This window comes from Uranotaenia lowii, chromosome 2 (genome assembly GCF_029784155.1).
Source record: "Uranotaenia lowii strain MFRU-FL chromosome 2, ASM2978415v1, whole genome shotgun sequence".
Lineage (NCBI taxonomy): Eukaryota > Metazoa > Arthropoda > Insecta > Diptera > Culicidae > Uranotaenia > Uranotaenia lowii.
The window spans coordinates 101,013,159-101,039,671 of record NC_073692.1 but is presented as its reverse complement, the minus strand read 5'-3'; the positions used below and the strand labels follow the sequence as shown (position 1 = coordinate 101,039,671).

Here is a 26,513-nt window from a genome sequence, read left to right as displayed (position 1 = left end):
AAAAATGTAGGTGCTCCGCCAAAATGTTTGGTTTTAAAAAGTGCTCCGCCGAGCAAATGATCTGAAAACCCCTGGGCTAGGGTATCGAAAAAATTGACTTTAAGTTATAAAGAGTTGATTATTTTTTTTTGTAAATCGTAACAATTCAAGTGATAAATGTATTTTTGAAACATTAAAATTTAGTTTTCTATTAAAATCCTAAAATTACTCAATTTCCTTTTTTCCCCTCAACTGAGGTTTTGAACATAAGAAAGATGGCAGCACCGAGTCGTTTCATGCACGAATACTGTATTGCAACGCCGACTCTATCACTTGGTTCGGTGTTGCAAAACAATGTGTTTTTCTATCACCCTCAGCCAAAAAGTGTTATACGATACAAATTTTGCAGCGCGAAACTGTTCGAATGTCAGATTTTCCCAACACCGGTGGACGGCAAATTTGTTGTGATGTGATGTAAACCTTCGAAATTTCCAACTCCATCTCAACCAGTGAACTTGCTCTTACGCAATGAAAAAGAAATCGAGTTTTGCAACGAGTTGCATACACATGCAAATTAGGAAATTTCCTTTGAAAACCAATCAATTTACCTAAAAGAAGCACATTTTAACAAACAGCCGCGTGTAGACGACCATGCTAATGTCCTGAAAATTTTTGAACAAGTGTCAAAAAAGGCATTTTTAAACACCGTTCTGAAAACTGTATCGAAAAGTACCACTGAATGAGACAAGACTGAACTCGAACAGTTTCAAAAAGTTCAAGGAAAAATGTAACTAGATTTTTTTACTTGTTATCACATTCCGGTTATATATCGGTTTCCCGGTGAAGCAACGAAATTCCAAAGTTTTTCCCGGTGTTGAGCTTTTTGAGTATTGGTTTGGCTATATTTTAATGATTTGCTTTAATGCTGCCGGTTTGATATGTTATGCTTTGTTTTAAATATCTAATTTCATGTTTAAACCTTAGACAAATAAAACCAGACAGAATGATTAACTGAAGAACTTAATCGATTCCGATTAAAAAGGCGTTATCTTTAGCTCTTTTTGCTTAAAAGCTTTCGCGTCACTGCTGGTAATACGCAGAAGGTAGCCGGCAAGCTCTTTAATTCATTATGTTGCTCCTGTTGCTTGATGGATTCTCGGAATCATGGTATCTGATAAACGGAGTACTGTACTTAACATTCGTCGACAGTCGGTTTGAGCTTTCGCTCGAGGTAAACTTGCTACTGTAAGTTGTAAATCACGAAATGTCGTACATACATTGAAATGTAAATAATTAAGTCTAAGGGTAAATCTTGAAACGGGCCTTGATGTCGCAAAACAAATTCTCACATCGTTAATGTGCTCAAATTTTTAAACATAAATGATTAAAAAGTTGCTTCTTGTTCTTGTAAAGGATAGCATCTTACTCAAGTGTCATCCCTCCGTGGATTGTAAGAATAATGATGGGGATGTTGGCGTAAGGTCACGCTGCCAGCAGCCATCAATCGATCAACAGCTAATTGAGGAACGCTTTGACAGGCACGTCTAATAGTTTCATCTTCAGAGTTCATAAAATTTGCATGGCTGCGCCCCAGCAGCTGCTATCTGGTCCTCGGAAAAAGGAAAATTAACGGACAGATGAATAATTCATTAGACCAACATTGTAAAACAAGCGGTTAGAGAAGATACTGATCCTGGGTACATGAATTCACCAGCGCATAACTCATGGGAACACAACTTATTTGTCTAAATTGATTACGCCCGGGTGGGTGGGAAACAAACTTGGAGCGCGTTGAAGTCGGCGAACGTTTCGCCAATCAACGAGGAAACCAAATTCCTAATGTGACGACAAACTGTGGAGAGGCAACAAATTTTAACTTCCGACAAAACGCCATGAATCTTCATTGAAGTTTATCATGAATTTCAAACAGTACAGAAGAAATGTCTGAATGTCGAGTAAGTGTGAAGGGGTGAGTGAGTTCTGATTCCGGTTTTCCGGAAGATGTAGTGTTGCTTGTTGCCGGAAAACTTTGGCTACAGCACCTAGTTCGGGTGATAATTAATATAAATCACGCTTCGTTTGTCATCATCATGTGCATTCGTTGCCGCGCCAAAAGTGTTTCCATCTGGGTTCATTTTGACGGGGAAGAAATGGAGGGCAAAATATTACGTAACTGGAGAAACAAACAAAAATAGTTTTCAGCTAACAAAGTTTTTTGTTGACTCGGAATGTCAAAGAAATAGACTGAAGAATATTATGCAGAGCATCACTGAGAGTAATGAGTAATGAGTAATCTAAACTAATTTATGCATTTTTCGATAAAATAAAAAAAAACTAGAAATCAAATCGAAGAAAAAACTTTCGTTCATCTTTACCAACGATTTTCAAAGTGGTCTCTAACGTCAGAGAGCGTTAAAGGGTATCAGGGTAGCGATCGACGAAGCTCTGCGATTTCGGGACGTTTAAAAGGCTCAAGGAATTGGAAAAGTCATATTCATATTCATTTTTAAATGAATAACAAAACAACTCAGTCTTAAAATGACAATTCAAAGGTCCAAAGGTGAAATGATAAAGAGCTAAAAATTAAAAATTCCATTTTAATGAGTTTGCGAACATAACTTGTCTTGATTTTTTTAACCCATTTGGATCATTTTCTCTCGATTTAAATGAGCTTGGCTTTGCGGAGGAAATCCAGTATTTGGTCTATTTTTCATGATAATTGCTTTGTATTTCACACAGACTTGTTGAGAGACGGCATCCCAAGTAATAATTTAAGATACTTAAAAACTTACAAAGACGCTTTAAAACTTCGTTATAAATCAACATAAAGTTTTATGAACTCCCTCATTGTTTTTTCGACCAAAGAATAAGTTACTTCAATAAACTTATAACACCCTTTGAAATCGTTTTCAATAATTAAGTAAATGTTATGGATTTTTAGTCTGTCTGTCAGTAGAGCATTTTGATCTAAGTTGGGTCTCCATTTAGGCATGCTGTGCTGACCAAATTTACCGAATTGATAAGTAGGCCACATAAATATTTACTTCAAGCAGCATTCCCACATATACAGATTTTTCTGTAATCAGACAGATTTTTGTTTGAAAATTTCAAACCCGGAATCTGAATATACAGATTACAGATAATTGGAAATTTATAAAGATTTCATACAGATCTTCAGCAAATCAATTTTTTTTTAAATATTTTGAGTATACTTTGTGTTCAACGATAAATCTTCGATGGTCCAACACTCAAGTCATCTTCAACTGTCACACTCGCAAATTTGAAAAAGTTTCCAGATCTGAGATCGGGACCGGAACAACACATCGCTCATAACAACAAGCAAGGGTTTGCAAACAGTTTCCAAACTCCTGTACTTAGAAACTGTTCAACAACATAAATGCATCATTTAAAACGTAAATTAGTGCATAGTTTCTCGCTTTGCAGATATTTTTGGATTTTTTCAATCCCCCAAAATCACTTATATTCGAAGAAATGTTGATATTGGGGCCTGACCTAATTCCAGGGGTAAAAAAAACCTCAAATAAAATTTCGATTTTCATATCAAGGCTTCCTGCGAAAGCTGAAAGCCACTTTTTTGTAGGATCATTTTTAAAGTAAATTTTCTTCAGTTTTTCAAATACCACAATCACAATATCACAATATTTTAAGAATATTTTGGTAAAATGTGTCACCGTTTGAAGCAGTTTGATCTTGTTCATAGAATTTTTCATCATGTATCAAACTTATAGACATGTAACATCAATATTTGAAGTAATGCAAAACAACATTTGTCATGGTATGAAATTTGGCTTCATGTGAATATTTTTTAAGTTTATTCAAGCAACATAAAGTAAATTGAATAAATATTAGCTTTTACGCAATTAATCAAGGAACGTTTTAGTCATGAAAGGCGAAAAAATAATGTGTTGAATGCTTGAGATTTGGGTCACAACAATTTTTCCGATTCGTGTCTCTATCCACTCCCATTTTACGGTACGTAAGGTTTTGCATTCGCAGTTATTCGTAAAAAGTTAAACCAAAAAGCGTATCGCATGTGGCAAAATGACAGGATTAACACTGATTCGACGTTCCACTGTCTGCAGTAATCAAGAGCGCAGTCCAGTTTAGCGCGCTACGTATTATAGAACTGTCACAGTAGTGCAGCTTTAGTATCACGAATCAAAATTTTAGACACAGAATTCAATACAGATTTTTGAGATTTTATACAGATTAAAAAGATGTTTTGCCTTGAAAATACAGATTTGAATGTGGCAACGCTGACTTAAGGTCGTGCATCAAAGCAATCAATATTTGCAGTTTCAGCAGCCTCATAATACCTACATGAAAATAACAAGTAGACATTTAACCTCACTTGAAAGCTCCGTGTATGTATCGACAGAGCAGGCTTGCATACCAACAAAGTAGTAATGAATATTTTGCAGTTTCATAAAGAACTAGCTGACCGATGTGCTGTGCTACACCTTCCAAAAATAAATGAAATTTATAAAAAATATTTAAATTTCCTAACGCTTGATCCAGTCAAGTTGAAGAACAGTTTCCCGGCGATTTCAGCCTCAAAAAATCATAAAACGATGATTATTTACTACATCCGACGTTTCGGTATGTTTATTTTGCCTCTATCAAGGAATCTGGCGAGTTGGAGAAAGTTCACATTTTTTTTTTATTAATTATTGTATCAGCTAATCTTATTCCTTACTTCTAACTGTTTTAATATTAGGAAGACAAAACAAAATAAATATTATTTAATTAAATGTTGATGTCAATACAAATCAAATGATTAAAAAATGATATCTCGCGTGAGCTTTCATTGCGTTGTATGAAATATCTTAAGAAAGCACAGAAAACTGCAGCAAAAGTTATCAAAACAACTCTTAAATTTGTATTTCACATATAGAATATGGTGTCCAGGCTAAAAATATTCTAAATGGAAAGAAGTTGCGACTACTTTAAGTCAGTTTTTATATTTTTTCGTAATAATACTGTTTGTTTACATTTTGTTTGTATTTACGTTTTGTTTCGTCATACGACGTAATGAAAGCTGACGCGAGATATAATATTTGTTTGTTAGAAACTGATAATTCTAATAACAGTAATTTTTCGTGCTGTAAGTAAAATTAACAGTTTTTAATATGTACATAGTTTTATATTATATCATTTTTTACTCATTTGTATTGTCCTCAACATTTTATTATATGATATTTATGTTGTCTTGTCCTCATAATATTAAAACAGTTAGAAGCGAGGAATCAGATTAGCTGATACAATACCCAAGCAACCAAAAGTCTCGTTAAAAAGGTCAAACACAGCTTAATCAGCATAATCAATGTGCTGAAGTTCGTTTTATTCAGCCCAAAATTTAAGTTCTTATTGAAACTTTGAAGTTCCATTACAGATTTGAACGGCCTTCTATTCAGCCCGCAAGTAAACTTTTAATCAGCAAAAACAAAAAAGTTATTCTCCTCTCCTCTCTTACTTTGGTCACCACCAGCCCATGTGGTGCTGCCGGTTTCTCAGCATCCATCTTTATTCCTACCATCACCTCCCCCAATTGATCTTACTTAATTGTTTTGTTTTAAACTTTGTTCGATACATGCCAGCATGTAGGGGAGATGAGGGCATAACGAGCACCCGAGGCATAATGAGAAGTCCATTTTTCTACATAAGTACGTATTTTCTTAAACAAATTTTGATGAGGACTTGTTTCGTACTACCTATAGTATTAATTTTTTACCAAAAAAGAAATATCCTTTTCATATTTACAGAAATATTAAATAATAACCAGCTAGGTTCTCAAGTGACGAAAATATTATAATTTTTGAGCACCACCAAATAAGCTTTTATGACCTTTAAATCATCTTGATCTGAAATGTATGCACTGCAACATGATCTACACATTGTTTCTAAATTTTCAGCATCATAAAATTTTTGACTTTTCACTTTAATCAATTGTAAAACGCGTTTTTACTTTAATTTGTTCACTAGAGGCGAACAGAGCACTTTCAATGAAGGCATATTGAGCATTTTCTGCCGGAGAATCTAGCAGCGAATTCAACTCGATGAAGTCAACTGAATAATAGAGCTACAGCTTAACTTGTATCGTCTGACGATTTAGCCTATTGGTTAGATGTCGGAGAGGTAATCAGTAGACTCGAGTTCGATTCCTGTCCGAGGGGATTTTTTTTTGCACATACCATTCATGATTGATTTTTTTTATTGTTACATTATACGGCTAAAAGCATCAAAGCATCATCCGTCAAACAAAACACCAGAAACATAATGTATGAACATTAGACTAGTTCACTTTTCGACTTTTTTCGCTGATCACAACGCCACTTACAGGGTTTGATCCTAATTCATTTTCAAGTACTCTGGCCAAATTTGAGCTCATTTGAGTAAGTTTCCAGCGTGCGCTTGGAGTTTTATTGAAAAAAGTCCATTTTTCTGGAAAATTTTCGTAGATGTGTTCTAGCAAGCTGTTGTTAATATAAAATTATGGTTCTATAGTGCACGATGATTGGTATGACAAGCATCTGTGAGGACCTGTTTTAGATAATTGGCTAAATGAAACCGAAAAAATTTAAAAATTCATGAACTACCAACTTGTAAAGAAAATTTACTTACAAGTTGAGAGCTTAAAATCAGCAGTAAATAGAAAAAAAATATTTTCGATATAAACTTTACATAAAAAGATAGCCTTATTTATAACCTTTAATTTGATGTATTACACTTAATAATCGCAACAGTGCTAGCAAAGTTATTCAAATATCTGTGCAACAAATTTGATTTGATAAAAGATTTTACATTCAAGTTTTCTCCCCACTTACTTGTATACAAGTCTCCCCGCTTGCGCGCGCTTTTATAGAATAGTAGGCAATCATTTCAGATGCCACGTTTTGCTGGTTGCATAATGTTAAAACTTGAATGGAAACAACATTATGATTCAAAGAATGTTATATGGATGTTTGAATATCTTTGCTCGTACTGTTGCGATTATTAAGTGTAATACATTAAATAAAAGGTTATAAATAAGGCTATCTTTTTATGTAAAGTTTATATCGAAAATATTTTTTTTCTATTTACTGCTGATTTTAAGCTCTAAACTTGTAAGTAAATTTTCTTTACAAGTTGGTAGTTTATGAATTTTAAAATTTTTTCGGTTTCATTTAGCCAATTATCTAAAACAGGTCCTCACAGATGCTTGTCATACCAATCATCGTGCACTATAGAACCATAATTTTATATTAACAACAGCTTGCTAGAACACATCTACGAAAATTTTCCAGAAAAATGGACTTTTTTCAATAAAACTCCAAGCGCACGCTGGAAACTTACTCAAATGAGCTCAAATTTGGCCAGAGTACTTGAAAATGAATTAGGATTAAACCCTGTAAGTGGCGTTGTGATCAGCGAAAAAAGCCGAAAAGTGAACTAGTCTAATGAACATGTGTTAATTCTTTGAATTCTACAAACAGACCTAGATTATTTTGTTTTTGCTTTGTTTGATGAATCTACGCCTCACCGTTTAGTGCAATCATGATCATAAATGATAAATGAAGAAAAAAAAAATCACCTCCACCAGGAATCGAACTCGAGCCTACTGATTATCTCTCCGACATCTAACCAATAGGCCAAATCGTCAGACGATACAAGTTGAGCTGTAGCTCTATTACTCAATTGACTTCATCGAGTCGAATTCGCTGCTAGATTCTCCGGCAGAAAATGCTCATTATGCCTTCATTAATGGTGCTCATACTGCCTCGGGGGGTTTCTCATTATGCCTCTACAGTGACTGGATTTCAGCTTTCGGCAAAATTTTTTAAAATGCTTTTTTAAACGTTTTTATCTACTTTTTCAAGTTTCATCCAATTAGACAATAGACTATTTGAGTGTCGGAACACGAAACAATGATGTAATTCACATATTACAGCTGTTCTCTATGGTTAAATAAGCATTTTCCTTAAGGTGCCCATTATGCCCTCATCTCCCCTACGCCAGTTCTGCTACACAATTATTTGATTGGCTTACTCAAGCAATTCAACAACCTAATGGAAAAAAATAATCCTGGTACCAGATTTGAACCCGATCCTCCGAGATGATAGCCAAACACGCTGCCACGACGCCACGCCTAGATGTTGTCTTACCGGCAGCTAAAATTCGAAGTGGTTATTAGCTTCCTAGAATACCCGCAAGGGCAGCCAGCAGCAAAGAAGCATGTTGATTATGACTAAGAAACTGTCATAACTAAAAACATAAAAATGATTTTATTATGAATAAGAAACTGTCATGACTAAGAAATCAATCATCCGTTAAAAAAATAACGGTTTAAAAAAAATGGAATTCCATGTTTATAGCTAAAAATTATACAAATTCTTTAGTTTATCTTGATATTTAATTAATGAATTGCTTCAAGTGCCTTTCAATGTGTGATAAGTTCGTGGTAAGTAAATACAGTTCGACGAAATTTTATAAAGTCAAAATATTTACTCTTTTCAAAAATAATCATTTGCGAGTTAGCTTTAAGTTGTTCTGAGTTTAAGTTTCATTATAAATTATACATTCCAACAATTTCCAAGCTCCAAAAAATGATTAATTTATTATATGCCCTTTTGTGATGTTCGTTCACATTTCATATTCATGAAATGGCGGACATGTCTCAAAAAAGGCTATTTGCGGAACTTTTTGGAACTTCGAGTCCATAAAAGGCTATTAGAGACCCAATTTGTAACTTTTATTCTGAATAATGCGATTGACATGTCACAAAAAAGGCTATTTGAGGAACTTCTTGGAACTTGAAGTTCACGGAAGGCTTTTTGAGGATCTTCTCGGAACTTGAAGTTTACAGAAGGCTATTTGAGACCTAATTTGTAACTTTTATACCATGTTCGTGCGATTGACATGTCACAAAAAGAGCTATTTGAGGAACTTCTTGGAACTTGAAGTCCACAGAAGGCTATTTGAGACCAAATTTGTAACTTTTATGCTATGTGGATACGATTTACATGTCACAAAAAAAGCTATTTGAGGAACTTTTTGGAACTTCAAGTCCATAGAAGGCTTTTTGAGGAACTTTTTGGAACTTTCATGCTCACATTCGAGAAAATTCGGTACCAAATCCCTTTGGAACCTTTGTTCAGCGAAATTCGAACTTTGAAGGCACGAGTTTAAGTTGATATGAGACTTTTGGTTGCTTGGTTAATTAATCGAAAAAAATTGTATACTTTTTCAACTCGCTAGATTCCTTGATAAAGGCAAAATAACCATGCCGAAACGTCGGATTTATGATTTTTTGAAATCTACTGAAATCGCCGAGAAACTTTTTCAAAGGTTAAATTTATATTTTTTGTAGGCGTCATTTTAAATTTAGAAGCAACACATTTAAAAAGAGGATTACAGTTTGGGTTTCAAATTGCAATACAAACATGATTTTTTATTATTTACTGAATCCTGATCTCCCTGTTTTTAAAGCTTCATGATTTCTTATTTGTTCAATTAAACAAAACTTTTTTTAAAAACTTTCTACAGCTATGTCAGAAATACTTGAAATGATATCTTTAAATTTTCTAACATTGTAGGGTTTATCTTTTCAAGATCATAGTTCCTTAAAATATAGAATATCTAGGCAAAATATTATTGTTTGATTGAATGGAGGATACTAAACAAATTCAGAATCATGTCTTTCATTTAGGGTAGTTGCTCAATCAATTATCAATGATTGATTTTACCCAAATTTTATTCATTTTAAAACCTATGAACACCATGTCTTCAAAACTAGAGTGATAGATAAAACCTGACAAAATATTCGAGTGCAGGATGCCATTTTTCAAGAAGTTGGTATTTCTTATTTTTTCAAATTCAGATTTTTTCTGTTTTGTAAACTTATTCTTCTTGGAAGACTTTAAACTTTTTTTTTAGATAAGAAAACCATTATTTGTACCTTTCCAGGATCCAATATTTTAATTTACGGCGAAGATCAATTTTTTTTTATTAATCTATGAAAAGTTCGAAAAATGATCCGAAGTTGCGATTTTAAATTAAATTTTAATGCGCAATTTCACTACACTAATATTTGCTTTGTGTTTTCAATATTTAAAACTAAACTTAGAATTTCCTACAGGAATCACGAAGAAACTTAATTTCTCAATCTATAAATTTTTACTATAAGCATTCAATGATGAATTTATTAAAATATAAAGTTATTATTGTAAACTTAAAAAAATCTCTTTATTATCCTATTATTTTGATAACTGGATGAATTCGAATATGATTTTATCTCTGACTGTGATCAATGGCACTCTTGTAAAAAAATAAATATTTTGTTCTTTTTATCAAATTAAATTGAATCATCATCTATGAGTTTTAATAAATTTTCTCACGTTCAAAAACCTAAATTCTAGATTTATTCGGAATTTAAATTCGTATTCGCTTAGCTGCTTAAAATATATTTTCATGCAAATTTCTAATTCAGAATAAGGCATATAATTTTGAATAATTCATTAACGACTAACCAAAAAAGCCTTGATTTGAAACATTGATTCTGATTCATTTTTTTCTCGTTACAGTAAATTTTTAATTTTTTCGAGTTTGTGTAATGGCCATGAGCAGGATTTTTTTAAAGGGGATTAAACACCGTTAAATTGAATTTTGAATTTAATTAAAAAAAGAAATAGGTTTAACAATTTGTTTTTCATATTTATTTTTAATTTTCGGTATTGCTTTATTTTTAGCTTTCGCATGGACGGATCCTTCGTGGGAATGAACTTTAAAAAACAAACTCACTTTATACAAAACGAAGATTCTTAGGGGAGATGAGGGCATAATGAGCACCCAGGGCATAATTAGCACTCCTTTTTTCTACATAAGTACGTATTTTTTTAAACAAACTTTCATAAGGACTTGTTTCGTACTACCCATAGTATTAACTTTTCACCAAAAAAGAAATATCCTTTTCATCTTTACAGAAATATTAAATAATAACCAGCTAGGTTCTCAAGTGACGAAAATATTATAATTTTTGAGCACCACCAAATAAGCTTTTATGACCTGTAAATCATCTTGATCTGAAATGTACGAACTGCAACATGATCTACACATTGTTTCTAAATTTTCAACATCATAAAATTTTTGATTTTTCACTATAATCAATTTTAAAACACTTTTTTACTTTAATTTGTTCACTAGAGGCGAACAGAGCACTTTCAATGAAGGCATAATGAGCATTTTCTGCCGGGGAATCTAGCAGCGAATTCAACTCGATGAAGTCATCTGAATAATAGAGCTACAGCTTGACTCGTTTCGTCTGTCGATTTGGCCTATTGGTAAGGTGTCGGAGAGGTTATCAGTAGAATCGAGTTCGATTCCTGTTCGAGGGGACTTTTTTTTTGCACATACCATTCATGATTGATTTTTTTTTATTGTTACATTATACGGCTAATAGCATCAAAGCATCATCCGTCAAACAAAACACCAGAAACATAATGTATGAGCATGAGTAATTTCTTTGAATTCTACAAACAGACCTAGATTATTTTGTTATTGCTTTGTTTGATGAATCTCACCGTTTAGTGCAATCATGTTCATGAATGAAAAATGAAAAAAAATCACCTCGACCAGGAATCGAACTCGAGCCTACTGATTACCTCTCCGACCGAAATCGTCAGACGGTACAAGTCAAGCTGTAGCTCTATTACTCAGTTGACTTCATCGAGTCGAATTTGCTGCTAGAATCCCCGGCAGAAAACGCTCATTATGCCTTCATTAATGGTGCTCATACTGCCTCGGGGGGTTTCTCATTATGCCTCTACAGTGACTGGTTTTCAGCTCTCGGTAAAAATTTTTAAAATGCATTTTCAAACGTTTTTATCTACTTTTTCAAATTTCATCCAATTAGGCAATAGACTATTTGAGTGTCTGAACACGAAACAATGATGTAATTCACATATTAAAGCTGTTCTCTATGGTTAAATAAGCGTTTTCCTTAAGGTGGCCATTATGCCCCCATCTCCCCTATTTGATTTTGATCACCGCACTTATTTATGATCTTTTTCGATTGATGTTTCTCGGTGATTTTATAGAGGAAATCTGGGCTATTTTTTTTAACTTTTCGGCCAACTTTTGTTTGGTCATCCATCATCTGAAAAAAAAATTCTCAGGGTAGGCGAAAACTAAAAAAAAACAGCTTAATTTTTCTCTTTAAAATCATCGAGAAACATCAATCGAAAAAGATCATATACAAAACTAAGCTATAATTTTTTTAATTCTAAACGATGATTTTTGTTACTAAACTGAATTAACGACAACATATTTTAATATGAGTCTTTCCGAAGTGTTAAGTAGGAAGATTTTCGATTTGACAGAACCAGAGAACCACAAAAAACTGGCACACGCGATTTATTTGTATGAAAACTGGCAACCTTTTGAAACATGAAACACATTGAAGTGCGTTTTCGGTATCAATGTTTTGAATTTTAAAATTGTTTAATGCACCTTAATTTTGGATTTTAAAGTACCCTCAATTCCATTTATCTTCATTCTTATACATGTCCCATATCTAGAAAAAAAATAATTCTTTTATCCATGTAGAATGGAAGGAGAGGTTTTTATCTTGATAGATGATTCATCGTCAAATTTAAAATCAAATGCTTTCTCGAGCTGAATTAAAACGTCACATTAATCAAACATTTCGCGATTCCAGAACTATAGGAACTATAATACATCTAACTTGAAGGCATTAAAATTCCGAACAGGTACCCTCCGCCACAGATAGAATAGATTGCGTTCGCCAACAATGAGCCGGTAATTATGACAACACAAATATAACGGGGGGACGGAGCAGCTAATATAATATTTATTTCTTGCGGTCAGTGAGTTTCAACCGGTCCAAATATTGCTATCGGCAGAACTACGTTCGTACCTTCATTCTGCACGAGCAGCAGTGGGATTATTTAATACTGTATGCAAAACGATTCGTCAAACCAACAAGCGTGCCCAGCCCATAATCGCATCCTTCTCGATTTATCGTGTATGATTGTGGTAGTGGTTGGCGCCATCTACATTTATGATTGCATCATAAATGCATGATACCATTTGCCGGAGTACGTGGTTTGGGATGGAAGAAAGGAAGTATGGATTCAGCCAGAGCCCAGCTGACGTACTAATGAATTGGATGGCCGAATAAATATTCGATAGAATGCAAAACAGTGAATGTGAAATTTATGTGAAGTTCAATTTTGGTGATTCACATGACGGATTTGTTTGTTGAACTTGAAAGGTGTTTTTTTTTATTGAACACACATATCCGGTTAAATTAACTAAAAGTAACAAGAGCACTCACCTCATCGGCGGGGTCGTAGTACTGTTCCAGGTAAGGATGGGCCAGCGCTTCCTCGACGGAGATTCGCTTGTGCGGATTGAACGTCAGCATTTTGCCGAGCAGATCCAGCGCGTTGGGATCGGCATTCGGGAACAGCCTGTTCCAGGGGACCTTCGGCTTGAATGGCAGCGACTGCAGATAGCTGCGGGCCTTCTCGTTGATGATGCACTCCAGGTCTTCCTGCGAGGGCGATCCCAGCACGCCCAGGATGTGATTCAGCTGGTCCAGATAGTGTTTGCCCGGGAAGATGGGCCGGTTGCTGAGCATTTCCGCCAGGATGCACCCCACGGACCAGATGTCAATGGATTTTGTGTAGCCCTAGAACGGGAAGGGAAATGGTCGTAAATAATGGATTAATGGTTGTCGTAAATGTGGTCCCATCTAAGAGTTGGGGTCGTACCTTGGAGTTTAGCATGATTTCCGGTGCCCGGTACCATCTGGTGGCGACGTACTCCGTGAGAAATCCGGTATGGTCATGCTCCGGGTCCGCCACTCGGGCTAGTCCAAAATCACAAATCTGCAAACGGAAGAATAGTAGGAAATTAATTAGAAGTCCTTTACACGGTTACTCCTATTCATCCTCAGTTCTAGGATAAAGTAATGTTTTATGCAGTTTAAGTTACTAATTATGCAGTGCTAATCATCAGGATTTCGTGAGAAATAATTAGATGGCAATTATGCTTGTTTTCAGTCCACTGAGTTATAAATAATGAAGTAAAATTCTTGGATTTGGCTATCAATCAAGCTGCATTTCCATTTTGATATGGTAATAGCGAACTGCCGGGACTATTTATTTTAGCATTTATTAACAGGAAAACTATGTCATTTTCTTGCTGAACAGACCTTTATGTGATTCCTCAATTGTAGCCATTACTAAAGGGCGGATAACGTCCTTTTTCATGGGAACTATCAAAAGTTATAATACACATACTGAATTCAATATCATCAAAACTAAAGGTGATAGACAAAATCTGACAAATGATTCGAGTCAAACACGGCAAAATCTTCCAAAATCAGTTATTATAAGATAAGCACTAAAAAGGCTGTTCGCCTGAGTAATCAATAATTTTTACTTTGTTAATTCCGTTTATTTAAACGGTTTAAACTATTTAGTTAAACGAAGCCGGAAGATTTCAAAATTCATTCGGAAATATTTCGTACCGAAGGTTTTACCTTAATCTAAAATAAAACTAATCTCAGGTTAAAAACTCTGCTACAGATTTTCAAATTTTCTCACTCGATGATAGAAATTCATTTCTGAGTACTAAATTTTAATAGATTAAACTCGTTTCAGGGTTCTGTTTCCCTATTATAAAATCTAAATTGTATTTCTGTTTTCATATTTCGTATTATATCTAGTTTACGATTCATGATTTTCAGTTAGCATAAGGTTGCCAGAAATTTTTCAGCACGTATCCAGGCTGGACAATCCGGGCTATTTCATTTCAAAACCTGGCAAAATCCGGGCGTTTGATTTCAAAATTGTCGACCTAAATCCGGACAAAATCCGGGCAAATATAGTCAAAACGTAGGAATTACTCATCGAAAATCAAGAGAAAAGCATGAAATAAAAAACAATTTTTTTATTAAATCTTATCAGCAGATTTTATATCGTATTTTAGGCTTCTAAAAAACCTTTCATGATTAATTTTATTAAATTTGCTCAAAAAATTTCGCTTAAAAAAAATTACAACAGTATTTGTTTTTTTAATTGGATTTGTGAATGAGAATGAGAATGAGAATAAACCCGGGCAAAATCCTGACTTTTCCAATAAAATCCGGATTTTACCCGGAAACCGGACACGGTGTGTTTCGTTAAAGTACCCCCCATACAAAACTTTTTTTTTTTTGAAAATTTTCTATTTGAAATCTTTAAAAAAATATTGTACATATATTCTAGGTGTTTTTAATTTCAGAGGTGCTCATTCTCTTAGTTCTTACTTTCAATATTTTTAATTTGTACTGGTAACTCAACAATCATATCAAAAACTTCTAAAAAATCTAAACTAGTTACAGAGCTATTAACAGGAAGAAAATTGAAAAAAAATATCTTCTTATCCTAAAATTTGAAAATCAGCTGGCAAATTCTGTCAACAGTCTGAGAGGGTTAAATTATCTGAAATTATTAGAATGATCAAGAATAATCCATTTGAATTCCATATCTTTAGATATTCTGATTGTAGAAACACTGGAGGGTATTTTATTTAAAAAGCTTCAATGATTAAGAAAATCCGTTAATACTAGGAACCACTATAATCTTTTTGTGATAACGCTTAACGTGATGCGATCTGGAGTAGAAACGTGTGTTTTAAAACAAGCTTTAAATAAATGAAGAAAATCAGTATTCAAAAGTAAACGATCCGTTGAAAACAATTTTTGATGAAAATTCAGATTTTAAAATTCTCCTGTTTTATAATCCCATTCGTACTTCAAACTCAATACCAGTCACTACAGCAGTTTAATCTTGCCCCAATTTTGCATGTTACTTTCGTTTGGTAAAATGATCATGATAAGCCTGGAGTGTTTTATCATACGTTTCATTTCCATTTTGAATCCCAATTTTTGTAACCCTCCTCTACACTGTGATCCCCAATTCTATTCAAACAGCAAGCATTGTCTTTAAGATTAAATAATCCTAGCTTCTACTGTTTTCAACCCACTTATTATTAAAATAATCTCAAACAAAGAGTTTGTTTAAAATTGAATTTTGTAGTTTTTATATTTAAAAAAAAATGGATGAATCTAGTCTAAACTGTGATAAATTTTAATTTATTCCAAAAAAAGTGCATTTCTATCTTTTTTCGATCTTAAATTTACAAAAATCAACAGTATTGTTGGCAAAAATAAATTGCAAATGATCGATAGCAATCTAGCCTGAAAAGCGTTAGATTCATCATGTTTTGTTGCTCCCATACTTATTTTAGTTATTCTACTGAACACTGCAGTTTTTCTTTATTATTTGTTAAAACATTAATAAAGCATAAATGTGACAGTTAAAAAAAATCATGACTTCTACAATTTTATACCAGTTTTGGAAAAAACCTCTAGAAATAATTAGTTTGAATTACCCATAGAAAACAATAAAAACTAAAAAAAAAACTAAGATGCAAAAATCTGGTCTAAAACCGTCGATAAAATTGAAACTTCTCCTGAAAAAATGGTTTTTCATCTTTAATTCATTAGTTCAAAAATATCAACAGTATATTAATTCTTACGCAAAAATGAAGTTCAGGTGATTGAAAAAAAAAATTCACCTTCAATATGAGAAAAAGTAATTTGAAATTGATGTTATGAAGCCGAGGATGTACGGATTCCAGTGCAATAACTTTTATTTTTAACTAAATTTTATATTTTAAATTCTATTGAAAACTGGTCTACTGAGATTTATTTAAATTTTAATCTGAGGCAAAAGAAAAATATCATAAAAAAATTTTTTTTTTCTTAAATGTTGTTATTTATGTTTTTTTTTATTTGATTAAGCCAGAATTAGTTTTCCAAGATATACACATATGAATATAAATTTAAGTTACATTTGGATAGCACCAATCATAACGAGGATATTCCAAATAATATATTTCAAATAAAATTTTCATATAAAATAAGTTTTTCAATCCAAATCACTAATCTTTCTAGGCGTTGAAATTTGTTTTAGGTTCCAGAATGAAAAATTTGAATAAAAATGAAAAAAATGAATTTTTAAAGAAAAACATTGTAATTCCATTGCACTGGAATAATTTTTCAGATTGAAAATTTATAAATATAGACTATAAATCTTCAAAAAAAAACAAATCGTAATCTCACCGACCAAATATTTTAATTTTGCCTGATATGACTCAGAAAAGGCTTTTTTAAGTTTCTGAAAAAATAGAGCTACTGTTTTTTTTTTCTTTTAAACACCTTCTAGAAACACACCGTGCGGGCAATCTGGCAACCTTAAGTTTGCATGATCATTAGAAAATATTTTAAAACGTGTTTTGGAATTGTTATTCAAATTTGGTTTTGCATTTCTTTCACAATTTTCTTAATTTTTAAACCAATGTGCATTTAAATAATTATTTTTATAATATAAAAAAAACACTATATTAAACGTATGATAATTTAGAATCGTGGCAGTTACAAATGCGTGTATTTTAAAAACTATTCGTTTGATCGGAAAACGTGAGCATTCTAGTAAGCTCGTTATACTTCTCATCTATTTGGGCCAAACAAAATTCAGAAAAAATCAACAGTTCATGAGTTTTAAATTCAACAATAAAAGATTTCCAAGATGATCGTGCAAAATTATTTTTACCGTGTCTCTTCTCATTGAAAATTTCTCAAAAAACACTGGAACTTAAACATTCTAAAAAATATACTAGGTAGTTCTTTTCATTACCAACATAACGCTGCAAAAATTTTGCATATCCGAACCCTAGGAATGTAGTTATCGCCAAAATGAAGTGCCCGGAATCTAAATGATCATAGTTTTAGAAATCATCTTGAGTTTTTGGTTCATATGATGGCCTCATATTCCGAGGCGAAGTTTCTTTTTCAAAATTCAAAATTTCAAAATGGCAAACCAGAATTGAAAACTCATAATAAGATTCATTATTCAAAGTTCATATTTTTATTCAGATTAAAAACAAAAAAATAAAATAATAAATTCAACTTGAAAAGCAAGGCATCAAATATAAAATACTAGATTGATGATTTAGGGCTTTGAGAAAAATTTCGATTTTTGGCTCAAATCGAAATGTTGATTTCGAATCTTAATTCAGATTTTTTTTTTCATTTCAAAAATCGTATTAAAACTCAAAAAAAATCCAGAATTCAAATTCTATAGTAAGTAATCTTGATCATTTTAACTCTTTTATGAGCTTAATCAGAATTTTAAATATTAATGCTATATAAGAATTCTGAAACTGAATTCATATTCAGGTTTATATCAGTTATAAGTATCAAGATTATTATTTCGTTAAGGAATTGCAAGAGATCGCAGATTTATAATTTTGAATGTTATTTAAATTTAAAAATTTCAAATTTGTAACCAAAGTCTGTCAGTTTTTTTATTTTTGAAAAAAAAATATAGAGGATTCTATTTAAGGAAATAATTTTAACAAAAAGTATTTGAAAATAAAAGAACATGTAATATCCCGTCGAAAATTTTTAATAATATTATTATTGCACAGTTTTATTAAGAGTCAAATTTCATACTGAAACTTGGATTTGGATCGAAAATGCAAGTATCAGGTTTGAGCCGTAAAATTTCGATCAATTAATTTAACTTTTGAATATTTAATTTATTTTCATAAATGATTAAAATATTTGAATCTGCTCGAGAGTTCAAGAGATTCAACTTATTTTGTTGAAGCATAGAATAAGCTTTTTTTTAATGCTTTCTTATAAAAACTTATTCTTTGTTCAAATCAAATAACCACCATATTCAAAGATTTCAACCATCAATGAAAGTGAGTTCTTTAATTTGTTACTAAACGACTCCTTATACAAATGCAGTTTACCTACAGTTTTTTAGATGTATTTTAAAAAATTTCTATTAATAGTTCATAAAACTTCCAATGTTAAAGAATTTAAAAATGTTAAAACAAAAAGTAATACGAAAAAATTCTTTGATTTTTTTGAAAAAAATCGAGCATTGTTTGAGCGAAAATGTCTTTTAAAAAAGGCGAGTTTTAACAATTTTAAGAAACTCAGGAAACTACTAGGCGACTCCATATAAAGTTTAGACCAAAACTTTTTTCAATGTTTTTTATTCACATTTTTGATGATATTTCATTAGGTTTATTATAAAATAAGCTAAAACATCATTTTACAGAATTCGATGTGTAGATATAACTAACATTTAAAATTGATTTGAGCAAACTTCTGGATCAAAAAAAGAATCAGCTTTAAGGTTTCAGATTTCGGTTTTATGATTTTAGATTCAGATTCCTTGTTTCAGAATCACACATAAACAAAGAAATTAAATTATGAGGTTATTATTTTGGGGGATGTGGGATGCCCCGATGGAGAACGGTTGCCATAGACCTAGTGAATTGGAGGAATTATGTTGGTCAAGTTATGTCATTTTCACTCTCTGGAGCCACCCCATATAGTTTATTTCAGTACTAATCCAGTGAAATCTTACCTTTAGGTCACAAGTAGTGTTCAGCAGCAGGTTGCTCGGCTTAAGATCTCGGTGCAGCACATTCGCCGAGTGGATATATTTGAGCCCACGAAGAATTTGGTACAAGAAATAGCAGATATGATCGTTACTTAGTCGCTGAAAAGAGATAAAAAAAAAACAAATAAAAAAAAAATTGTACAATTTTCAGAATAAGACAGACACTAATTTTAAATTAAATTTTCCAAAACAATTATTCCTTCGGGTAGCATAGAGAACGAAATGTGCTTCGGAAAGAAAAACAAAAGAAACAAACTTCCTGAGAGGGGCACTGTTTGTGTGCCACTCCCAACTTCAGAACGAAGAATGAATAAATAACTAAAAGGCTCGACCCCCGAGGGGCACTGTCAGTCAGTACCAGCCTTCATCTGCTGAACAGCCAAAACAAGCAAAAAATTCGATTGTACTTCCAAACAGAAAGAGCTGCAAGCCATGTAGGGATACAACGACGAAAGATATTCTATCTTCAGTCAGCCTAACGAGCAAAAGCTCCTGTGTTCAATGTAGGTACAGGTACAGTACATACATCAAGTCTCTAAACTGAACGAACCAAGGGGCTACATTAATCTTGGCACATAACTACAGAAGAGAACACCCTAATCAAAATTCATTTTCTATTTTCTATAACCCCTTGGCATCTGATTAGCCGGCTAGCACGACGAATGAAAAGGATTTCCTTCAGCAATGTCAGATTGTCTATTCATAAATTGATTCAGGTAAAGCTTGTTAAAGTCACCAACAGATTTGGCCCCGGCCGGATGTCATTGAAGAACGGAAAGTGTGATGCTGTTTTCTCGTAGAACGAGTGAACTTTGAAATTGGCCGGAATAAACGCCATTTACTGTTTCGGGCTCAAATGAGGAAGTTGGAAGTTATTTTTAGAATGGAGTTTTGACAATTTTTTTTTGTTTCAAGTATTAAAGAACACAATCAAACTTTCAGGTTTTCTTTCAAGGAAACATTTTCAAAATGGTTATAAATTTTTGAAACTTGTTTCAGGTCATAATGATAAACTTGTTTTTTTAAGTCCAAACATTGGGTATATCTCTAATTTATAAATTGTCCTGAAGTACCTCACCGTGGTGTAGATGATTGCGTACAATTTTCCTATGCTACCGGTCAGATCGAATCTTGGTTACGATATATGTATATGTAGTTTTCTTTCTGTGAGATGGTGGTTAGTAAGATGCTGTCCATTATGACCTCGAAAGATATACAACTTTGTGTATTCGATTGAATTCTTTCGAAAAAAAAACATCGAATTTCATTTGGATCCTGTATGTCTGTGTGATCCTTTTCTTAATTAAAAAGAAACCATGAAACTTTAAGGTTTTAATTTAAGTAATTTCATTAGATTGATCACCTTAACGCACATTTGTAAAAGATTTCTATAATTGGAAAAAGCAAAAAAAAAATGCTTCTCTCAGGAGCCACTCTCAAAGTTCCTTGGTATTAGTTTCGAATAAAGTTCGAAACTTGTGTTAAATAGTTATGGTTTAATTGTGTGTAATGAATATAATAAATGATCATCTCTGTAATGCATTCGTTTTTTCAATCATCGTTTTTAATGAAAAAAAAATTTTTTTTTTCTACATTCTCCCATAAAAATCAACCTAATTACTATTCAAACATCAGAGCTAAAATCAAGAGAAAACTTCATCTAGATTTTTTTCGGATAAAGCCTTGAAGCTTTCTTCATGCAAAACATAATATGAATTTGGACCATCCTTCCTGGTAGGGTTTTGGCACAAATCTGTGTCGAAAACAAATCCTTAAATTTCATCAGCTGCCGAATCACTCCGGGTTAAGGCTATGTAAATGATACCCTGTGTTTCATATGCAAATTTTATTTGAGATTATCCAAGAAAAAATAATTCGATAGAAAACAATAAAAACGGGTTATCATTTTTTCCCCAGAATGCATTTGGTAACAAAAAAAAAAGAGGAATTAATTCCGTTTACCATAAAAAAAAAAGTTTTCAACAGATAGTTTCACAAGTTCTATAAATTTTATTCATACGAAACCAACGTCTTGAGCGAGAAATTTGCCCCCATTCTTCAGCTTGAAACATAGGAGCAATTTTTTTTGGACAGAACCGAATATTTGTTACATCCTCCCAGGTAGTGTTCGTTTTAAGATCAGAAAGTGAATATTTTGATATCTTGTGGGCGGTTTTGTCAACCTCTGCTGGGCAGATTAGAATATTTCCAACTTGTGCTGCATACATTTTCGGAATCGATGAACAATTACAGAGGGAACAAATTGTAGAAATAACTGTGGGGAACCAAAAGAAACCGGAAAAATCGAATTTCTTATTTTAATGCCAAATGGCCTAAAAATGTATAAATAGTCGAGTTCTGGTATTATGTCAAATAAGAATGTTTGGCCAAAAATCATTTTTTTGTGAAAATCGACCGGTTTTCAAAAAACGTTCTAGAAAAAACTCCTAGAAAGTCGATTTTTGACCAAAACATTTTTTTTAGATAACAGATTTTTATAAATTTATTTTTGGCATATAGGTGAAAATGTATATTCTTGGAGAAAGAATATCAGAATTGAAAAAAAGCCCGTCCGGAGTATACGGTACCGTTAATAATTGTATAGAAATTGAAAGCACACGCACTGTCACTTTGAATTTGAACTTCCATAACTTTTTACTCTGATGATATATTTTGATCCAACTTTTTGCGTTAGATAGATGAACTATCACACTACTGATTAAATGTTTTCATTTTTTTAAAATTATAAATTCAATGATCCTGTTAAGTTTAGTGCACGTAAGTAACAGCCTGCCATCAGTTATGTGGATATGTGAAAATTTGAAGAAGAAGCCGCACATCCGATTGATACCGCAAGAACTTCCGACAATTATAAGATGCACGAGAAATGACAAGCTAAAAACAGCGGAAAATTTATCAGCAGCTAAGTATTTTTATATCTTTTTAAGCTTTGTTTTTCACTGATTGATAGGAAAGTCGGTTTGTTTCCGCGTTACTTTCGCATGTAAATTTTGCTATCTTATACTTTCTACGTCGAAAGATTAGTCAAAAAGATATCAATGAATTTTATTTGGGAATAGACTAGTGTTTTCACTAGGCGGTGGACCGAAAATATTAAAAGTTTTTAAATTTCCCGCCTTTTCTTAGTGGTTACCAGTAAATTTTTTCATGGTATATACCAGTATATTTTTTCATTTGGAGCGTTTGGACCGTTGCCGAAAATGGACCTCAAAAGTTACTTCAAGGCCGGACCCCTAAAATAAAACACAAGGATAAAACCCCAATCTATTTCCCGGAGAATCCTGAAAGCAGCTCGGACCGCTGTCCAGGAATTGCAATAGAGATTTGCCTTGTGTTTCAAGATTTGAAGTGGCATTACAGGTTCCTTTACGCTCCATGGTTGTAAGCATCAACTCGGGTTAAAACAAAACATTGGTAAGCTCTTTCCATTTTATTTGTTTATTTGTCAATATTATTTTTTTTTATTCATCAATCCTATCTGTCAAGTAGGATTTCCCATCAAAACAAATAACCTTTCCTTTCCTGTCTTTTGACAAGCCACGGAGGAAAAGGGATGAATAACACGAGAGTGTTAAAAGCCTAGCAAAACAAACAAAAAAAAAAAAGAATTTCCTTTCCTGTCCGAAACAGCATCTTTATATGTAGGGTCGTATGAGTTCTCTGCACCTGAAAAGTTAATTTTGCTGTTCAGACTATCCCTATATGATTACATTGACTTGCCACGGTGTTCATTTTGGTACCACACTGATTCTCAATAACAACACTTGAAATGAGTATTGAATCCAGGTACTCATTTTGGCATCTTGTGTAGGGCTTGATTATTAGTTGTACCTCGTGTATCAGCCAATGCAAGATGTGTGTAGTCACCCTATGCTATGCTATGCTATGCTATGCTAGATAGATGAACTATCACACTACTATACAACAAAATTTGAGCTTTTTGGAGTTTGTGTGGCCTGAGATACAGTAATTCTACAAAAATCGGACTTTTTGGACTTTTCTCATTCAAACTGCAATATCTCAGAAACTGCGCTACATTTTTTATTGAAATTTTGCAGAGTGATTGTTGAGGTATAAAGCTAGCATATCTGAAGTTTTCGAAAAGTTCTATTGATAAGATCAAAAGTTACGCGAGGTGCAATATTTCAGGCATGAACCTAGAAATGCGATTTCTATAGAATTTTGGACGATTCATGAGAACAATATCGTTTCCATCCACCAATCAGAAGTCCACCATCCACCAAAATAAGTAATAATGCTCTTTCGCTCTTCTCAACATCTGTAAATTTTCTCCTAATTTTTCTATCCATCTTTATCAATTTTCAATTCTTATATTCTTTCTCCAAGAGTATAGATTTTCACCGATAAATATGCCGAAAATAAATTTACAAAAATCAATTTAATGGTAACAGATAACAGATTTCGACGTTTTTCGCATTTCTGAGTCATTTGGCATCAAAATGAAAATTGCGTCTCCCCTTAGGTGATTTTCGAAGGTAAAAAAAAATCCAATCTTTGAGAGCTTTGAGCATGGTCGCTTTCACAAATTCGATCATGCATTTTTTTTACCACACATCTTTTGCCACGCTAATCTATATTGTAAATAACAATAAGTAGCCACACTTTTTCCTAATTTGTAAAAAAAAACACTGCATAATTCTTCTTTTAATTCGTTCTCTGGTCATGCTTAATTGAACAATATCGACGTTTGCGTTGTAAAATACCATCATTCGGTACATTGGTTCTTTCCTAGCGTAATTTTGCATCCGATTAGCTAGTCGAAACAGCCTTACGCTTCGTCCATTTGACTTTTTCCCAGTCAATGGATTGGTGAAGTGGAAAAAAGTCTTTTGTTGAGCAATTTCTGGGTTTTGACAAAATATTCGATTTTCAAATTCCCGATTATTTCCCGTTTTTTCCATTGAGATTTAATGATTTTCCATGTTTCAAAATTTGCAAATAAATATGTTCATCATATTTTTTTTTCAAAAAAGTTCAACGCAAAAGTGTGAGATGACTTAAATTTTTTGAGTTTAATCTTGAAACTCAAAGGTTATTAATTCTAGATGACCTTAACCGAAAATTGTAACCTTCTTTCTAGTCTTTCTCACCAACTTCGCTTATTATACAGAAAAATGCTTCAATTTTATTATTTGCATGCGATAAATCATGGATTTAATATGATGCCACATAACACCTATAAAATTTCAAGTTCGAATACTGAATTAAACCATTGACATCTTGCTTCTGATATCGGAATTTAGAAACATACAGGGTGTTCAATAAGTTCGAATACACTTTTTAACCAAATGGTGTGGTAAAGCCGTATCATATACATCTACCTTTTCATAGAATAATTTTATGTTTTTAGTTTTTACAGCCTTTTCACATCACAAGTACTGGTACAGCAGGGTGGTCAGCGGGTTTTCATTTTTAAATTCCCGGTTTTTTCCCGGTTTTCCCTAGTGAGATTTCATATTTTTCACGGTTTTAGAATACACTGCTTAATACATGATACAAGATTTATTGGCCGAACAAATAGACATTTTATAATATTTGAACGTGAAAGTGTGTGAAAACTGAAAATTTTCAGTGAAACAATTTTGTAATTCGAAAGTTATTTATATCTGCGAAAGTTGCGGTGAGACTTTTTGGATTTTGTACCAATAATAAAGTATTTAAATGTTGAAATGTAAAAGGGTAAGAAAATAATTCCAGTATTCAATTAATTATTAATACACCCAGATCAGAACCGATATTTCCATGTGTCAATAAAACAATTTTAGGGTTCAAAGGTTTCTATAATCTCTAAAATTATGGTGAGGGAAATATATATTCCGATACATTTAGGCTCGATTTCTTCGTGAAAATGATTAAACAATATTTCAAATGCAAGTATTTTGTCATTTTTAACTGCGGGGAGTAAGTATTTTATTGAAAAAAATTATCTATTCTTCGAAATTTGTTAGAATTGGACGCACAAATAGAGATTTATTTTTTCCATAACACTAAAAGTAACGAACAGCTCATTATGGTGGTTTAAAACGAAAGCTGCAACATCAAAAGGAAATGGAAAATTGTATATTTTGCCGAATATTTGATTATGCAGTGATTTTTTGGATTTATCATGTAGAAGTTTGCTATTCAAAATATGGTAAAACTTTATCTTGATTTCCCTTGGAGAGTTATAAAGTTATGTGCTTTTGAAAAGTGGTTCTTCAATCTCAAAATAACATAAAAAAACAAAATTTATAAAAATCGCTAGAATGAACCGAATTTGGAAATTTCAAATAATTCTTATAAATCAGTCTATTCAGATTAATAAACAAACTTATTTTGTGCTGTTAATGTGTTTTACTTTTAAACTCGGTCTTGAAAAGTTGAACTGAAATTCTGAAATACCAACTTGGTAATGATAATCTGATCCATAAATGTCTTTATGAGATTTAAAATTTAATTGCAAACTCGAAGTTTGAGTTAAAAATTTTTTTTCTGAATAATATGGATATACGATTTTTGAACGATATTTTTATAATTACTCCTGATATCATAGTACTGTGTACTGGTTCCTGAATTTTGGATTTAGAGGGTAATGATAATGATAAATCCAGATAATAAGTTGCAATATCGAATCTTAAGCTTTTAACATTTTGAAAATTGATATTGAGTCTCAAACTTTCACCAGAACCTTGTCTCGAAAATCATCTGCATTTTTAGTTAATCTTCTGAATGCATGATTGAAGTTTTAACATAGAGAACTTAATTCGACCTTCTTAATTCTGAGTTCTGAATCAAATATATATTCAGAATTCAAATTTGAAACATCATACTGAGCCTGACATTTCTATCATATTTTTCTATTTCAATTCTGAATCCAAAATTTGGATTCTGAAATTAGAATTTTAGAACAAGATTTAACAATCCGAACAATTCTGGCTTTAATTTCTAACGAACATTGGAAAC

At 32.5% G+C, this 26,513-nt stretch overlaps 1 protein-coding gene across 1 annotated transcript in view; it reads right to left on the bottom strand.

Annotated features, from left to right (window-relative positions):
- Positions 1-26,513, bottom strand: part of LOC129746125 (mitogen-activated protein kinase 1-like) — a 330,696-nt gene that overhangs the window by 21,770 nt on the left and 282,413 nt on the right. Inside the window, exons 5-7 of the mRNA XM_055739613.1 lie at positions 19,494-19,628; positions 13,770-13,886; positions 13,331-13,687 (exon numbers count right to left, since the gene is read on the bottom strand). Coding sequence (XP_055595588.1) covers positions 13,331-13,687; positions 13,770-13,886; positions 19,494-19,628 — 609 coding nt within the window. The remainder of the gene's footprint in view (positions 1-13,330; positions 13,688-13,769; positions 13,887-19,493; positions 19,629-26,513) is intronic.